Source organism: Poecilia mexicana, unplaced genomic scaffold, assembly GCF_051168715.1.
Source record: "Poecilia mexicana isolate PSO_F unplaced genomic scaffold, ASM5116871v1 scaffold_9, whole genome shotgun sequence".
NCBI classification, from domain to species: Eukaryota; Metazoa; Chordata; class Actinopteri; order Cyprinodontiformes; family Poeciliidae; genus Poecilia; species Poecilia mexicana.
This window is the reverse complement of record NW_028263378.1, coordinates 2731763-2747551: the sequence shown is the minus strand read 5'-3', so window position 1 is coordinate 2747551 and position 15789 is coordinate 2731763. Positions and strand designations below refer to the sequence as shown.

Below are 15789 nucleotides of genomic sequence, written 5' to 3'. Positions count from 1 at the left end.
TCTTTACATAAAAACTCTAAATTACAAAGTCAACTTTACATTTTGTCTTCACCAGAGTCATACACATCAAATATGTTTTCAATGTTTCATTTAATACGGTTCAAAAGCTCCAAACTCTAACCAGCTGGGATTTTAGTCTGGATTTAAAGGAACTCAGTGTTTCAGCTGTTTTGCAGTTTTCTGGAAGTTTATTGCAGATTTGTGGTGGACAGAAACCTAGTGAACCTCAGATTATCGGCCTTGGAAGTGAAAAAAGTGGACTGGCTCGCAGCATTTCAAACGTAGGAGGCGGTTTGATGTTTACCTGGTACTGTTTGAGCATGCCGTTGATCAGCAGAGACGACTGCTTCTCCACCTTCTCGATGACGGCGTGCGCCACGCCGTAGTACGACTGGGAGCTGGTCTCCCCAGTGGGCACGCTGTACTCATCGTCCACGTCTTGTTTGGCCGACCTGAACGTGTGCAGAGGAAGAGAGCAGCTGAAGAGCTTTCGACTCGTCTTTAACTTCATTATGCCTGTGTTGGACTCGTGTTTTCTCAGAGTTCAAATGTAATATGTGTGACAATGAAAAACAAATGCAGTACTCGATGATGTTCTTGGCGTCATTCTTAGCCTCTTCGTCTCCGTTGGGATCAGTTTTCTTCTTCTCCTCCGTTTCCGCCTTGCCCATTTCCTCTTCGTCCTGATAAGGCAGATCATTGAAACAGAGTCCAAACATATCAAAGGCTAAGAATTAAAACAGCTTGCAGCTACCGCCCCCTGGTGGAGCAACCTGCTCACATGCAAACAGCAGGCAGCTGATTCAAAGCAGGGCAGAACTGAGGATGAAACATGATGCTGATGAAGGTCACTGACCTCTTCCTCGAACTCTGAGCCGCTTTCCTCGCTGTCTGAACGGGGAGCGACTTCATACCTGGTCAGAACAAAAACGGACACAGGAAGTTTCCACCATCAGCGAAGATTTCAGAAATCAGGCAGAAACAGAAACATCTTGAGGAACGGCTGAACGGCTGCACACCGTTTGGTTTAGAACCAGAACAATCTGCATCCAGTCAGAGTCTAAGGCTGGGTGTAGGATAGATCAGCAGGTTCCTACAAACTTACTTTTTTAATGTTTCCAGTAGATTTTGTGCCAATCTAGACATTAAATTCTGAATCATTTCTAAGGCTTTTCTGAATAAAGGATGAGCTGTTTCAGAATCTGTAGCAGCTCAACATTTCACATCTGGTTTGCATTATTCTACAGAAGAGTCAGAGATCGGATTCATATTGAAGTATCAGCTGCTCACCCAAAATGAAAGTAATCAGAGGTGATTCATTGATGCACCCTAATAAAAGCACAAGTAAATAAAAAGCAGATGTGAAATGTTTTGTTTGGACTGGCTTCTAAAGTCGACCAATTTTAAACCCAAAGGAAGAGAAATCCAGATTCTGGAGGCCACTGAACAGAACGCTCCGTCTCCTCGATTCTTCACTTCAGCATGGAACCATCAGCAGAACGCCAGCAGAACACAAGCAGGTCAGCAGAAGGTCAGCAGAAGGTCAGCAGAAGGTCAGCAGAACGTCAGCAGAACCTCAGCAGAAGGTCAACAGAACGTCAGCAGAACCTCAGCAGAAGGTCAGCAGAACGTCAGCAGAACACTAGCAGAATGTCAGCAGAACCTCAGCAGAACCTCAGCAGAAGGTCAGCAGAACGTCAGCAGAACCTCAGCAGAAGGTCAACAGAACGTCAGCAGAACCTCAGCAGAACACTAGCAGAAGGTCAGCAGAACCTCAGCAGAACCTCAGCAGAAGGTCAGCAGAACGTCAGCAGAACGTCAGCAGAACCTCAGCAGAACACTAGCAGAAGGTCAGCAGAACCTCAGCAGAACACTAGCAGAAGGTCAGCAGAACGTCAGCAGAACACTAGCAGAACCTCAGCAGAACACTAGCAGAAGGTCAGCAGAACCTCAGCAGAACACTAGCAGAAGGTCAGCAGAATGTCAGCAGAACCTCAGCAGAACCTCAGCAGAACACTAGCAGAAGGTCAGCAGAACCTCAGCAGAACACTAGCAGAAGGTCAGCAGAACCTCAGCAGAACACTAGCAGAAGGTCAGCAGAACCTCAGCAGAACCTCAGCAGAACACTAGCAGAAGGTCAGCAGAACCTCAGCAGAACACTAGCAGAAGGTCAGCAGAACCTCAGCAGAACACTAGCAGAACCTCAGCAGAACCTCAGCAGAACCTCAGCAGAACCTCAACAGAACGTCAGCAGAACCTCAACAGAAGGTCAGCAGAACATCAGCAGAACGTCAGAAGAACCTCAACAGAACGTCAGCAGAACCTCAACAGAACACTAGCAGAAGGTCAGCAGAACCTCAGCAGAACACTAGCAGAAGGTCAGCAGAACGTCAGCAGAACCTCAACGGAACCTCAGCAGAACCTCAACAGAACGTCAGCAGAACGTCAGCAGAACATCAGCAGAACCTCAACAGAACCTCAGCAGAACACTAGCAGAACGTCAGCAGAACATCAGCAGAACCTCAACAGAACCTCAGCAGAACACTAGCAGAACGTCAGCAGAACGTCAGCAGAACATCAGCAGAACGTCAGCAGAACACTAGCAGAAGGTCAGCAGAACATCAGCAGAACGTCAGCAGAACCTCAGCAGAACCTCAGCAGAACGTCAGCAGAACATCAGCAGAACGTCAGCAGAACCTCAGCAGAACCTCAGCAGAACCTCAACAGAACCTCAGCAGAACACTAGCAGAACATCAGCAGAACATCAGCAGAACATCAGCAGAACATCAGCAGAACCTCAGCAGAACCTCAGCAGAACACCAGGGATCTGCTGTGTACATCTGGCTGCAGAAACGTTCTGAACCGCCTGTGTCTCTCCAAGTCAGTAACAGCCTCTTAAACTAACCAGAAACCTGGCAGCAGTCATCTGATTACTTTGAAACTGCTCTCAGGAGGTTTTGATAAGGCTTGTGCATAATTCATTACATTATTCCAATTGTTTTGAAACAAAAGGATGCATAATTATTCCCAGTTGAGGACGTGAGACAATGCAGATTAGCTTAACAATGATTAAAAACAAGAATGAAACAGAGACTTTGCATCCAAAGTAAAACTAGATGGTTCCCCAGAGAGGAACCAAAGAACGGAGGTCCAAGCGTCTCCTTTATCTTATAAATGCATTTTTGTGGCGCAAAGATAAATATTCCAGTTTTATCTTCATTTAATTGAAGAAAATCCACCATTAAACAGCGCCTCAGAACTAACAAACTGTGGAGTTTAGACCTTTTCATTTGGTTAAAATTATGTGTACCACTGAATATCATCTGCATCTCTAACTGGAGACAGGTTCAAATCTTCTCCCTAAAAATATTTAATGATTTCTTTTCAGTTTGGAGTGAGTGTGTTTATGAGTTGGTTCTCTGACAACGAATGTGGTCGATGAGTTGTACAGAAATTCAGATGTAATGAAGTTAAACTAAGGACTAAAGGATGTATTTAATTTAATTTGTCTGATAAATTAATTCTGCTAGAGGCCGTTATGGGCAGGTTTTCAGCTTGACGAGCGCGTATTCAGTGAAAGCACCACACTTAAAAGACAACACTCTTCGGTGTGGATGCTATTACTGTGAGAAGTAAAAGTATCAAATTTAGCCGTTTTCAGGATCAGTCGTGTTCCAAGTGACGACAGACGGAGGAACATAAAGAGGTCAAAGAAGTTGTTTAAAAGGAAACTTTCTACAGACATGCGTCTGCAGGCTGATACTTTTAAACTGAGTTAGACTCCAGCAGATCCCAGGGAGGCTGAACGCAACGCAGCAAAGCTCCGGTTTATCCTTTCTGTCTGTCACAGCCAAAGACAGTCTGCTAAAACAGACTGCTCTGGATAAGATTAAAGGGAGTCAGGAAAGAACTAAACTTTCCACCTCAAATGCATGTTTAAACATTTTTCAGAATCAAACTCTAGTCTTTTCCAGACAGCATTTTTACAAACTGAAGCCACTGAAATAATTCAGCAGTAGTAGGGTAAACAGTGATCCTGCTATTTCCATTCATTTCCATATAAATCTGCCCGTTCTGCTCAGAGCAGATGAAGCTCAGTGAAATGTCGTCAAGGTTTCTGCAGCCGATACCGGCTCAGCGTAACAGTATGGCTTCTCACCCAGGGTTCATCTCCAGCCAAGCCTCCAGCTGGCTGGACTTGGGGGCGTCGGTGCCCTGCAGGACCTTCCCGGTCTCCGTCTGGATCACTTTGACTGGCAGCTCGCTCATCTGGCTGCTCTCATCCATGGGCTGCAACACAACCAGAGCTTTTAGCAGAACAAGCAAGCAAACGCTATGCAGTTTCACAAACTCTGACAGGTTTTTGTTTCTAAAGATGCATATGATAAAAAGGCAAACAGATTAAGACCAAGGAAACAGGAAACTGAAACTTTAGACTTCAGCTCCAAGTAGAAAAATCTATTTCTTCCTTGGATTAAAGTCTCTTAATCCAATCGGTGCAATATTCCCTGTTTCTGAGTTTGTTTTGGTCTCAGCTCACCACGTTTAGCTGCTAAATTCACAGCTAAACTCACCAGGTTCACTCATATTGAAAAAACTAAAGGATCTTTTAAAGATTTATTACTGATGAGAGGAAAATAAAGAGTCAACAGTCACTAAAATGTTTTCTCTCTGCTCTGAAGTGCAGAGCAGAGCTGCATATTCACCTCCAGCAGTACCAACACTGGTCATGAACTGCTGATTGGTCATGTGACTTACCTCGCCGTCCGGTCCAATGGCGCTGGTACCTTCACCGTCTCCTTCCACCTTCTGGAAATGAAAAAGAAAAACTGCTGAGTAAACGATCTTCGCCCACTTCAAAATAAGAGATGAATGTAAACGTTTAGCTGCTTGAAGAAGTTTTAACAGCTGATAGCCAAAACTTCAACATGGATGTCAAACTAAGGTCAGAGAAACTAAAAACAAATAAAAAATTGCGGTTTCAAATTTATGCAGAAGAATAAATGTAGGGGAAGCTAACTGTGCTAAATGTTTTAAAAGTTAGCAAAATGCTAACTGATAGAGGAGCTCAGCTATTAGTGAAGTGTGCCCACCACTGCTCAAAACAAACAAGATTAATGATACTTATTTAATTTATGTTTTACATTGACAACATCACGGTTAAGACCAACAAATGAATCAACAATAAATAGTTGTGGTGCCTTTTGCTGCATGTTTCCACCTTCTTCTTTCTTTGACCATTTTCTGTCTGATTACTGCAAATGGAGGCTAACAGAGTTACAGAAATATTTCCTAAAAAAGAATATATATTCTTGGTTTTGGAATCGAGCGCCTTGCCAGGAGAAAAGAACAAACCCAAAACATCTTCCCACCTTCTTTTTCGTCTTCCTCCTCTTCTTCTCCTTGGCAGCCTGAGCAGCTTTGTGTTCGTACACCAGAGTGGTGAGGTTGGCCACGTATTCATCCGTCTGCTGCAGCAGGTAGGCCAGACGCTTGTCCTTCTTCTGGTCAATGAGTTTCCGATAGCCTTCCTCATCCTCTTCCTGGACAGACGGTGACAGGAGGGGAGTTGGTTCACCTTCAGACTCCTAACTCAGCCTCTCAAAGGCAGCAAATTCAATACGGATACAATTTCCTAATCTCTGCCTGCAAACATCTAAAACCATTTAAAAAACATCTAGGAGACAAATCCTAAAATTGTCAATGGATTCAAATTATGGCTGTTCTAAACCCTTTTATTATTGATAGTAATTTCCCCCTTTGGTTGCAACAAATAAATAATTCAGCTCCTTTTTTTAAGAAACCATTTCATTGCTTAAAATACGAACAACACTCAGTGAGAAATAAAACATTTCATATTAAATTTTAAAAATTAAAAAGCAAGATTAAAGCTAAAGATTAAAATGAGGTACTGCCTTTCATACAACTTGTTTTTTATCTAAAAAGATTATTATTTTTTAGGTAATCTATGTTTTATTATTTTTTATACATTATTACACTTCTTGACCACCAAGCAACAAAACGGAGCCAGAAGATATTAAGCAAATCTAAAAACGGGGAGAATTATACTCCAAAGTCTAAAGAGAGAAAAGTTAAGGTTGGAAGTAATTTTAAGTGATAAAAGTTTGAAATAATATTTCCCAGAGTGAGCGCTCTCTTTTCGGCTGCTAACAGCACTTAGCATTTGTCAGCAGCTCACTGGTGGAAGTCAGAGCGTTGTGCAACACAAATAATCGTCCGGCTGAAATACAGCGCGTTGAATAAGACATCATGTAACGAAACCTCGAGGGAAATAATTTGTCTTTGTCCTTCTGTAGATGATGTGGCCACAGACTTACCAGCAGCTTCTTCATCCTCTCCTTCTCCAGCCGCTCCGTCTCCTTCTTCTGCTCCCGCTCGGTGTTTGTGTGCCAGGTGGCGACGGCTCGGGTGAGTTTCTGGATTTTCCCGGACACCGAGCGGTGGTACTCCTTAAAGTCCTTGGCATGTTGGAGAATACTGTTGAGATATTCCTGCAAACCAAGCAACAACGATTAAGCTTAGAAATCTTCAGGATTTTTACCGTTCAGCTCAGACGGCTCACCTGATGTTTCTGTCGCCGCTTCTTCTCCTGCTCCAGTTTCTGCTGCTTCTCCAGCTTCTCCGTCATGCGCGCCTCCCTGAGCGTCTGCCGCTTGCTGCGCCTGTACGCCTTCGAGTTGAGGGCCGTCTCCAGGGTCGTGTCGCGCCTCATACATGCCACCACATCCTGCCTCAGCTGGACATTACGTCCGGTTGCATAAAAAAAAAAGTTTCCATCAATGCCTTTTTATGCACATTATGAAGTGTCACATTCAAAAGGGCTTGAAATTTGAAATAAGTGACTTCACTTCGCAAAATCTTGAGGCTCCGAGTTCTTAGAAAGTCCAAACGTCCATCATGGAGGGGAAGACTCTTCATTTTTCTGAGATTTATGGTTTATGCTAATTAGCAACCTGTACTTCCTGTTTATCACAGCCATGCATAACAATGGAGGTGTTAACATTTAACAACCACTAGTTATGTTAATTATTTATAATACTAACCATATTTCTATAAATGTTTGAGCCTGATTAATGGAAACACGCCTAAGTGTCATTTTCTTTTTTTTCTCTTTTTTACGACGTTTGAAAAGTTTGCTCAAATTTTGTACAACAATTGAATGAAAACATGGCTATATCATAAAAATGTTATCAGTAAAAAGAAATTAAATGGAAAGAGGCATTCCATAATGAAGAAAGTTACAAAAAATATCTAAAAAATCTTTTTGCCATGTTTTCTGGTATTTGTCAAATAGAAATAAATATATTAATTCCAACTAACCTAAAACAGAGAAGATTAATCTGATTTAACTTCAGACGGTGAGAAAAAAATGTTTGTGACTTTTTATTCAGTGAAAGTGAAGATCTGGTTTCAACAGTAAGCGCACGAGTCGCATACTGATGAAACTTCTCCTTAAACAGAGGAGATGTTTAAGTAAAGCGGGGAAACAGTTGCATTCATGGCTGAACAATCTTTATGCTAGAGATGTTTGCAATAAAAACTGTTACAAAAAACTCACCTTTAAGAAAAATGTGTCAGTTTTAAATGGAAAAAAAAAGTTGGATTGCGCCAAAAAGAAAAAAAAAAGTAGTCTTTAGTGACAGTCCTGAAGAAAATCTGATTAATTTTCTTGTAAAAGTTGCTGTTCATTATTTTTGTTGTTTTCAGAAAACAAAGATTTGCTGGATTATAGTTCCTGTTCTGAACTGAAGACCAAAACCTTCTCATGTAGGTTCAGCTCTCCTACCTGCCGCTGGAAGTTGAGCAGCCGCAGCGCCTTGAGCTCCACCGTCGCTTTAGTTCGGAGGTCCGGAGGCAGAGAGCCGGGCAGACTCTCCAGTTCCTGGATCCGGTGAGCGATCCGGGCCTGCAGTCTGACAGAGACCATCACACCGTTAAAAAGCCACAGAATACATGTCAACGATTTCAGAAAACAGAAATCACTGGGAATTATCACAAGAAACACATTTTCAATTTACGATTATTGGAATCGCTGGCCAACGATGAGAAGCAACAACGGCAGGATGGAGACATTAATCACAGACTGTTAGGGAATAACGAAAACTACAGAGAATAAAAAAAACTAAATTCGGTCTGCAAACAGTCAGCAAAACCAGCAACATCTGTAACTTATGTACCATCGTCACAAACTGACCTGTAATCAGATTCTGTTGGCCATGTCTGTTACAGATTAGTTCAAATCCTAATCTGTTGACCTTTAGATGCCAACATTATATTAATTTCTCCCATGTTCATTAAATTCATCATGACTGAATAGTAAATTAACTGTTTATAAGCACTTATCTAAATTCAGACCGAACAGAACCTCCACCAGACACTTCACCTCCATCAGGTTGAAGGGACGCAGATTTTTTTGTGATTTATTTTCAACTATTTCAGTTTAAACTCCAGAGAATTTAATTCCTCTGATAAACAGCTACATCTCATAGAAATGCATTTTAATAAGTTTTAATGAATTTAATGCATTGCAGTGCTGCTCATTCTCTGAGTTTAAAACCAGAACTCTATCAGTGTGGAAAGACAGAAGCCTTGTTCCAGATCTCCAACTTCATTTTCAGTTTTCACATTTTAGACTATAAAAAAATAAAATAAAATGTGATATTTTATATTTTTGTTCCCAAGAAAAGTGAGAACAGTGACCCTGTGGCTCTGGTCCAAACTCTACCTGAACTCTCTCTCCTGCAGGATTCCCACCGGGTCCAACCCCTGGGGCTTCTGCACCGGAGTGATCCGGTTCTGCTTCTGCTGCATTTGGAGCATGGGCGACACCTGCTGCCCTGGAGGGTGAACGGCCCCTGAACTCCCCGGGACGGGGCCCGGGGGCCCTACAGGCGCCTGGGGGGGAGCTGGAGACGGGCGGCCACTGGGGACCGGGGTGAGGTGCTTCTGTGCTTGATTGTCACTAGCTTGACCTGGAAAAAAACATAAGACTTTTAATGATCTTATCCTTCGCTAATCTTTAGCGTGTACATGATGTGCCGGTGAAGGAGCTTTTCTGTTTCACATTATACCGGCAAGACAAAGTGACAGTTTTAACAAATATTTGACAAACATGTTGCTTATAAAAGTTAAAAGCTGCTGAGGCCGGAGCAGAAACCGACTCAGGCGTCAGCCTGAGGACTCACCGTCAGTCCAAGGCTTGGGTCCGGTGCTCTGATTGTGTCCTTGCAGTGCTGGTGTTGGGCAGGGGCTCGATTGGGGGCCGCTCATGGGAGCCATCGACATTCCTGTCAGACATAACCAGTTAGATCCAACATGCAACTGTACAAGTTTTCTGAAAATGTCAAGGTGGGCTGAAGAAAACAGCAACAACCAGGAGAGGCTTTCTGACTTTTAAAATAAATGCTGGAGATGTAAAAATACCCAAAAAGCTATCAGTTGTAGCCATATGTATTAAAACTTACTTTATTTACTTATGTTTTTTATTATTGCATGCATTTGCGAGTATTTGTATCATTTACAAACTTCCAGAAAACTGCAGAACAGCTGAAACACTGAGTTCCTTTAAATCTGGTTAAAGTTGCTTCTGAACCATAATTAATGAAACACCAACCAACATTTTGATGTGTAACACTTGATCATGTGTGCACCAGCTTATCGGTCGGCCAATTTATCAGCAACTATTTCCTTAATTTTGGGTGACCAGCTGACATTTACATGTCCAGTCATGTCCACCTCGGCAAAGGTCTAAAAATCAGGCGCCGTCTCTTCTGCTCTGCAGTGAGAGGTTTGACTGACGGACCGGTCCACCAGGTCAGGTCTGCATGTTTGCAGGTAAACGACAGTCACTTTCACTGTTGCCAATTCAGCAACTTTCTTGTTAGATTTTGCAACATTTCAGACAAAAAACTGGTATCAGCCAAAATCAGAATCGGCGGATGAGGTTTGGTGATCGGGAACCGGCCAGAAAACAGTCATATTATCCCGTTTGGTTCCTACCTGAGGGCCTGTACGGGCTAGCACCAGATGCTTGCTGCTGCGGTGGCGGCGGCTGCTGCTGCTGCTGCTGCTGCTGTGGTTGTTGTGGCTGTTGCTGCGGCGGCAGCGGCGCCTGCTGCTGCTGTTGCATCGTGGGTAGGCTCCTTTTGCCCTGAACAGCCAGCTGGAGGTTCTCGGGCAGCGGCTGCCCACGGGCCAGGATCTTATAGGCCAGGATCTGCGCCCTGAGCTGCTGCAGCTGGACGGGGCTGAAGGAGGAGGGGCCGCGCCCCGGCTGGCCCATCCCCGACATGGTGGCCATGCCTCCCTGAGGGTCCATGGACATCATGGGGCCGGGCTGGGATGGAGGCATGTGGGGCGGGGTCGGCCCGCCTCCACCTCCAGACATGGGGCTGGAGGCATGCTCATGGATTCCCATTGGAGATGGATGTGGAGACATGTATCCTAACCCCACAAACCCCCCAAAGGTTTAATATTTCAGAAAATTCACAACCATCAGCATGAAATTTGTATTTTACTTCTGTTTGGTGACAGATCAACAGACATCTGCCAAGATGTTTAAATATTTTGTTAGATATATAAATGTATTTATTTCTGTTCACTGAAAAAACACAAAATCTTACCAAGTATTTTTGTCCAATTTCTAGTGCAAATATCTCATTACACTCAGATTAAGACAAAACTAACTTACTACTAACTTTTCAGCAAGAAACAGAAGCTGGTTTTAAGTTACTAATCTCATAGTATTGATTTAAAAGAGTACTAGTAGTAAAAGATGATAAACACAAATGTTAGTCACTCTTATAAAAGCATTAATCATGTAGCTTCCATGAACTGTGTTGGTTTCTCCCATAAAACACCATTAAAATATGTTGCAGATTGTGGTTGTTTAATTTCAAGAGGTGTAAAGACTTATATTTATGTTTTAATAATAATCTTTGCTTTTTCAGTTTTGGATTATTAGTTGTCATTTCTTCTAGATAATTCACAGCTTTTATCACTGAAAACTGGATGATGGCGTCAAAAAAAAGCTCAACTTTGAATATTTATTTGAATTTTCCGCCCAGAGCTTCACCTTGGCTGTGCTGGTCCATCGGGCTCTGAGGAGGCCCCATGCCACTGTGCAGGGATCGCATGCCGACACCTTTCATGTGACCGAAATGCATCGCCTCGGCCATCGTCTTATCATTCATGGCCGCCTCCATGGGCTGAAACAAGACAGAGAAACAGGAGACTTGGTCATGCTGCTCTTCCTGTTTCCAAACGCTGCTCTGCTGGATAAATCTGATTGGCAGTAAATATATTAACACATTTTTTATAGCTTTTGTTTTAGCTGTTTTGATTGGGGTTGATTTTTTTCTTTTACAATGAATATATCTGCTTTTGCAGCTGGTAGGTCTTTTGCTCTTACTTTTTATTACTTTTTACATTTATTATGATTTGTAACCATAGCAGCAAAGTATTATTTTTACTACCTTGAGCAGCTAATTAGTGTCTCAAAGTTTCACATAATATCTGAACTACAACCCCAAATTCCAGAGGAGTTGAAAAGGAGATTTCATGAATGCAGAGCAGAGAGAGAAGCAGAAACAACTGTCTTCAGTCAGAGGCATGTTCAGATTTGTTGCAAGACTGACTGCTACTGGAGAACCTTCCTGCCTACAGCATCACCGTCTATGACAACTCTTTTAAAGACACTTGGCTGTTATGAATTACAACATTTAGCTTCCCTGTGGGATAAATAAAGTATTATTGAATAGAAGTGGCAACGATCACTTGATAAAAATCTAATTTAGCAGAAAATTTTACTTTATTAAACTTAGAAAAATAAATTGCATCCAGATAACTTGAATTTGCTTCAGAAGTTTTGTCAGTGCAACAAGAAAGAAGTGTTAAACTCTCTGTGAGGCAGTAGCAGAGACAGCCGACCTTATGCATAGGATACATGTTGTCCTGAGAGTAATCGCTTTGTCCCTGGGCCTGCATGCCATGCGGTGCGTTGGGTGTTCCTGGTCCAGGACTGGGGCCCATCATGCTGTGAACAGAACCTGGTGAGGGGTCGGGTCCGGGGCTGGGGCCCAAGATGGGCCCTGGGGACAGGCCTGCCCCTGGTGACGGGCCAGGATGGGACATGCCACCTGACGTGTCTGACGGCGTGGACATCTACTGGACTGAGAGGACACCAGTCAGCTGAGGGGGGATAAACAACAAGCACTGGATTTTAGATCAGGTGAACAAAGACGGGAAACAAAGAAAAGGAAAACATTTTACATGTACCATTTCATTTTAACCTTTTATAATATCAGAAAACACTTTAAAAACATATCTTTAGATATTCAAATATTGTGATGGAACTCGGAATTAGTCTAATGGCAGTTTTGCTAAGCTTCCAAATACTTTAAAATAGTTTGAAAATCACCTTAAACCTCTTCCATAGTGGACAACAATAACAACAACAACATTACTGATGTTCTTCTATCTTAGTTGGTGATCATCCACTTGTGCTACAGAGCAGCAAATTCAAGGTCATCCCAAGGTATCATAAGCCTGGCGGGCTGTCAGGCTTTTCTTGTGCTCCTGCCAGGCTAAGCATTGTTTGTTAATTTATTATAAGTTTTTTAATACACCAGTAATAGTGAAATGGTTGGAAACAACATGGCAACATAGTACGGTCAGTATATGACCACATCAGGTCAGGAGTCTTTTTTTTCATTTGAACTCTGTAACCACTTCCTGTCTTTACTGGTTTACATGCCAACAACTTCAGTGAATAAAGTGACAAGCCGCAGCTACAGGACAAAAAATGTCCTGTACAACAGAAGTGCAAAAAAATTATATTTATTTTGTTTGTATTTTTTATGTTTCTTTTTTTTGATCATATAATGTCTTCCAATTACACATAATTAACTAGTGATATTTTCAAAATTTCCTGTCAACTGGAAACACCTTTTAACTCAGAAACATGGTGGGCAGTCGTCCTTACCGGACTTTGTAACTTTTCTGGGAGAAACCCTGAAACTGGCAAAACTCTGGTTATTATGACAACCAGTGATCAGTAATTCAAGTTATTTGATCGTAGGAACCTGACTGCTCTAATTTCTCCTTCTAAAATTGTGTGAAATCAGAAAAGGTTTTCATTTTGACTATTTGTGTTCAGTTTAAAACAAATCATAGTGTGGAGCCAGTTATGTGTTTTTGTGTAGCTGAAATGAAATGAAATGAATTTGTTTTGTTTTTGTCTTGCTTTGTCTTTTGTGGGAGCACAGAAGAGAAATAATGAAACAAAAATTACAACAGGAAAAAGAGGCAGTGTTTCAGTTTCAGAACTGCAAATTGCAGATTCCTGATCTGGGGATGAAAACTGTCATCCTATTTCAGTACAGCTAAAAGTACAAAACCTTAATCTGTGATTCATGGTTAAACTAAAACTGTGAAGGTGAAAAATTTAATTTGATCCAAGAGGATTATTAGTCATAACAGATTTAGTCTTATCTTTTCAGTACAGCTCTATGGGGCATTGGCCCCTCTTTACCCCGTCTAGAACCGCCCATGCCATAAAGCTACCTAGAAAAATACAACATAGGAAACATTTAATTAAAAGCCGATATGAAGTCATGTATAATGTTTATTGCTATCTTTTTCTGATAAAATGTTATTGTTTTAAATAAGCTGTCAATACTGAAAACAGATTTTTCGGTACAGTGTAAAAATGACATCCCCGATGAAGGAGTACGTCCAGGTTAACAGCAACATACATAACAGACGCATAGTTCAATGTTTTATTGGTTATTGGACTGAAATGCACACTGGTATTGCCTAGCGCAATACCAAAATATAAAGCTTAAAGTTAAACACACAACGGGATCTCTGAGACATTCCTGTACAGTTACGTGACCGTTAGCTGGTGAACTATTACCATGAAGAAGAAGCGACTCTGATTGGATCATCATGGCTTCCCCTAAAAAACTGGTGGCCATCATGTGCAAGACAAAAATCAAACTAAAGATGAAAGTCGGGCTTTTGTCAGCGTCATGCCAGCACCTTTAGAGACTTAATGCAAGTTAAATACGACGCTTAGAAAGACGAGGGCTCGCAGAGCAAATAATTGAGGCGATTTTAAAGGTGTTTGTTTGGCTCGAGCGAGAACTTAGCTAACAGCTAGCTAGCTTAGCCTGCTAGCTGTCGTTTCGGACTGCTACCCTGTGATGTGTTCCGTGTCACAAAGTTTGGACAGTTAAACACCAAGCAGAGTTATTAGAAAAGCGTAAAGATTAGGGGGGAAAAGCGACGTGAATTATTTTACCTTTCAGTTGTTGTGAAACCGCACACTGTTAGAAGGGATTACTGTAACGTTTCTTCAGAAATATGACGGGTGTCTAGAAGTTCACTCCCCCTCGGTGTTGTTTTGCTGTCATATTCAGTTTGCTCTCGTCTCGCCTCGCCGACACTGATTTGTCAATGTCACCGGAAGTTCCGCCTCCCGAGGCTGGTGATTGGGTGAATATCAGTCAGCCTTTGTTTTGTTTATATGGGGCGTATGCCTACTTTATTGCCACTTATTATTGGGAATTAGGGCTCTTTTCTGAGATCTGGATCTACTTTTTCTGTTTACACTCGTTTGGCTCTCAAAAAGGTACTAAGATTTTTTTCAGTATTTATATTCAACACGTGAAACTCTTATGCAGACTCATTACACAATAACTATGTATAGTTATTCAAGTTCATCTGTTGTCTTTCACATCTTTTAAGTGAGTGGTGGTATAAACCCTACCCATCATATGGCAATTCAAATGTTTATTTTATTGCTACTTTTGATAATTAGCTGTATTTATTAAAGTAAGAAATAATCCAAAATTGACCCAACTGAAGTTTCATTGATTGACAGGAATTATGCTATGGCCCTTTCAATCTCGTGGAAAACTACTGACTTTACAGTTGTGATTATTATTATTATTATTTTTTTTAATATCATTGTTTAACCAGCTGGATGTTCACAAAACGCCATATCCATATCAGTTGGAAGTTGAGTGGAAGGAAAAAATGCAGAAACAACACAGAAAACATTACCCTTGAGGCTATTGTCAAAACCTCAGAAGAGGTTGAACTGAAGATATGGATTGAACCATTAAAGCATTAAAGCATTAAACCATTCTAAGGTGTTCACAACATGTCTTGATGCTCAGTTCTAGCTGTTTTTTGCTTCTTTTTTTTTACTGAAATCCTTTTTTTGTTTGTTTGCATAGTTGTTCTCACTACTAATTAAATCCGACCGCTTCTGAATTAGTTCCATATGAATGGCACAGGTTGGATGTTTTTGGGTGTGAAAAGATCAGAACTGGTTCATTCTGCTGTGAAAAAGTCAGATATTGGTTTCATATGAAAAGGGCTGCAGTGTTGCTCACTTCTCGCTTCCTTCTACTAACAAACTTCAAATTTAATTTCCCAGCATAACCAGACACCAGCTCATACTTCCAAACACTAACATATTTTTTGTAGGTATTTCTGGATTAAAAATCTTAAATTTCAAGTTTTATTGGTCTTAAGAAATAATAATTAGATTAAATTTGTGCTTTCATTGCCATACTGTTTGTCGTCAAAGGTGAAGTTTTGTTAGTGAATGTATCTTAGGTTAAATGTGGCGCGTTCTAGTTTCTGTAGGCATTTCGTTAAATGAACACTAGATGGCAGCCCTGATCCACAGTTGTCGCAGTAAAAATGGGTTTCGTGCAGCTCTGGAGTTTAATACCAAGTCTTTATGAATAACACGCA

The 15789-nt window shown here is 41.5% G+C and overlaps 1 protein-coding gene across 1 annotated transcript in view; it reads right to left on the bottom strand.

Annotated features, from left to right (window-relative positions):
* The window catches only part of smarca2 (SWI/SNF related BAF chromatin remodeling complex subunit ATPase 2), a 40437-nt gene extending 26009 nt beyond the window's left edge, over positions 1-14428 (bottom strand). Inside the window, exons 1-15 of the mRNA XM_015012075.2 lie at positions 14324-14428; positions 11950-12210; positions 11096-11228; positions 10021-10464; positions 9207-9308; positions 8747-8993; positions 7808-7934; positions 6584-6757; positions 6339-6512; positions 5373-5543; positions 4759-4809; positions 4160-4290; positions 857-914; positions 586-683; positions 305-452 (exon numbers count right to left, since the gene is read on the bottom strand). Coding sequence (XP_014867561.2) covers positions 305-452; positions 586-683; positions 857-914; positions 4160-4290; positions 4759-4809; positions 5373-5543; positions 6339-6512; positions 6584-6757; positions 7808-7934; positions 8747-8993; positions 9207-9308; positions 10021-10464; positions 11096-11228; positions 11950-12183 — 2292 coding nt within the window. The 5' untranslated portion in view covers positions 12184-12210; positions 14324-14428. The remainder of the gene's footprint in view (positions 1-304; positions 453-585; positions 684-856; positions 915-4159; positions 4291-4758; positions 4810-5372; positions 5544-6338; positions 6513-6583; positions 6758-7807; positions 7935-8746; positions 8994-9206; positions 9309-10020; positions 10465-11095; positions 11229-11949; positions 12211-14323) is intronic.
* Positions 14429-15789: the final 1361 nt, after the last annotated feature.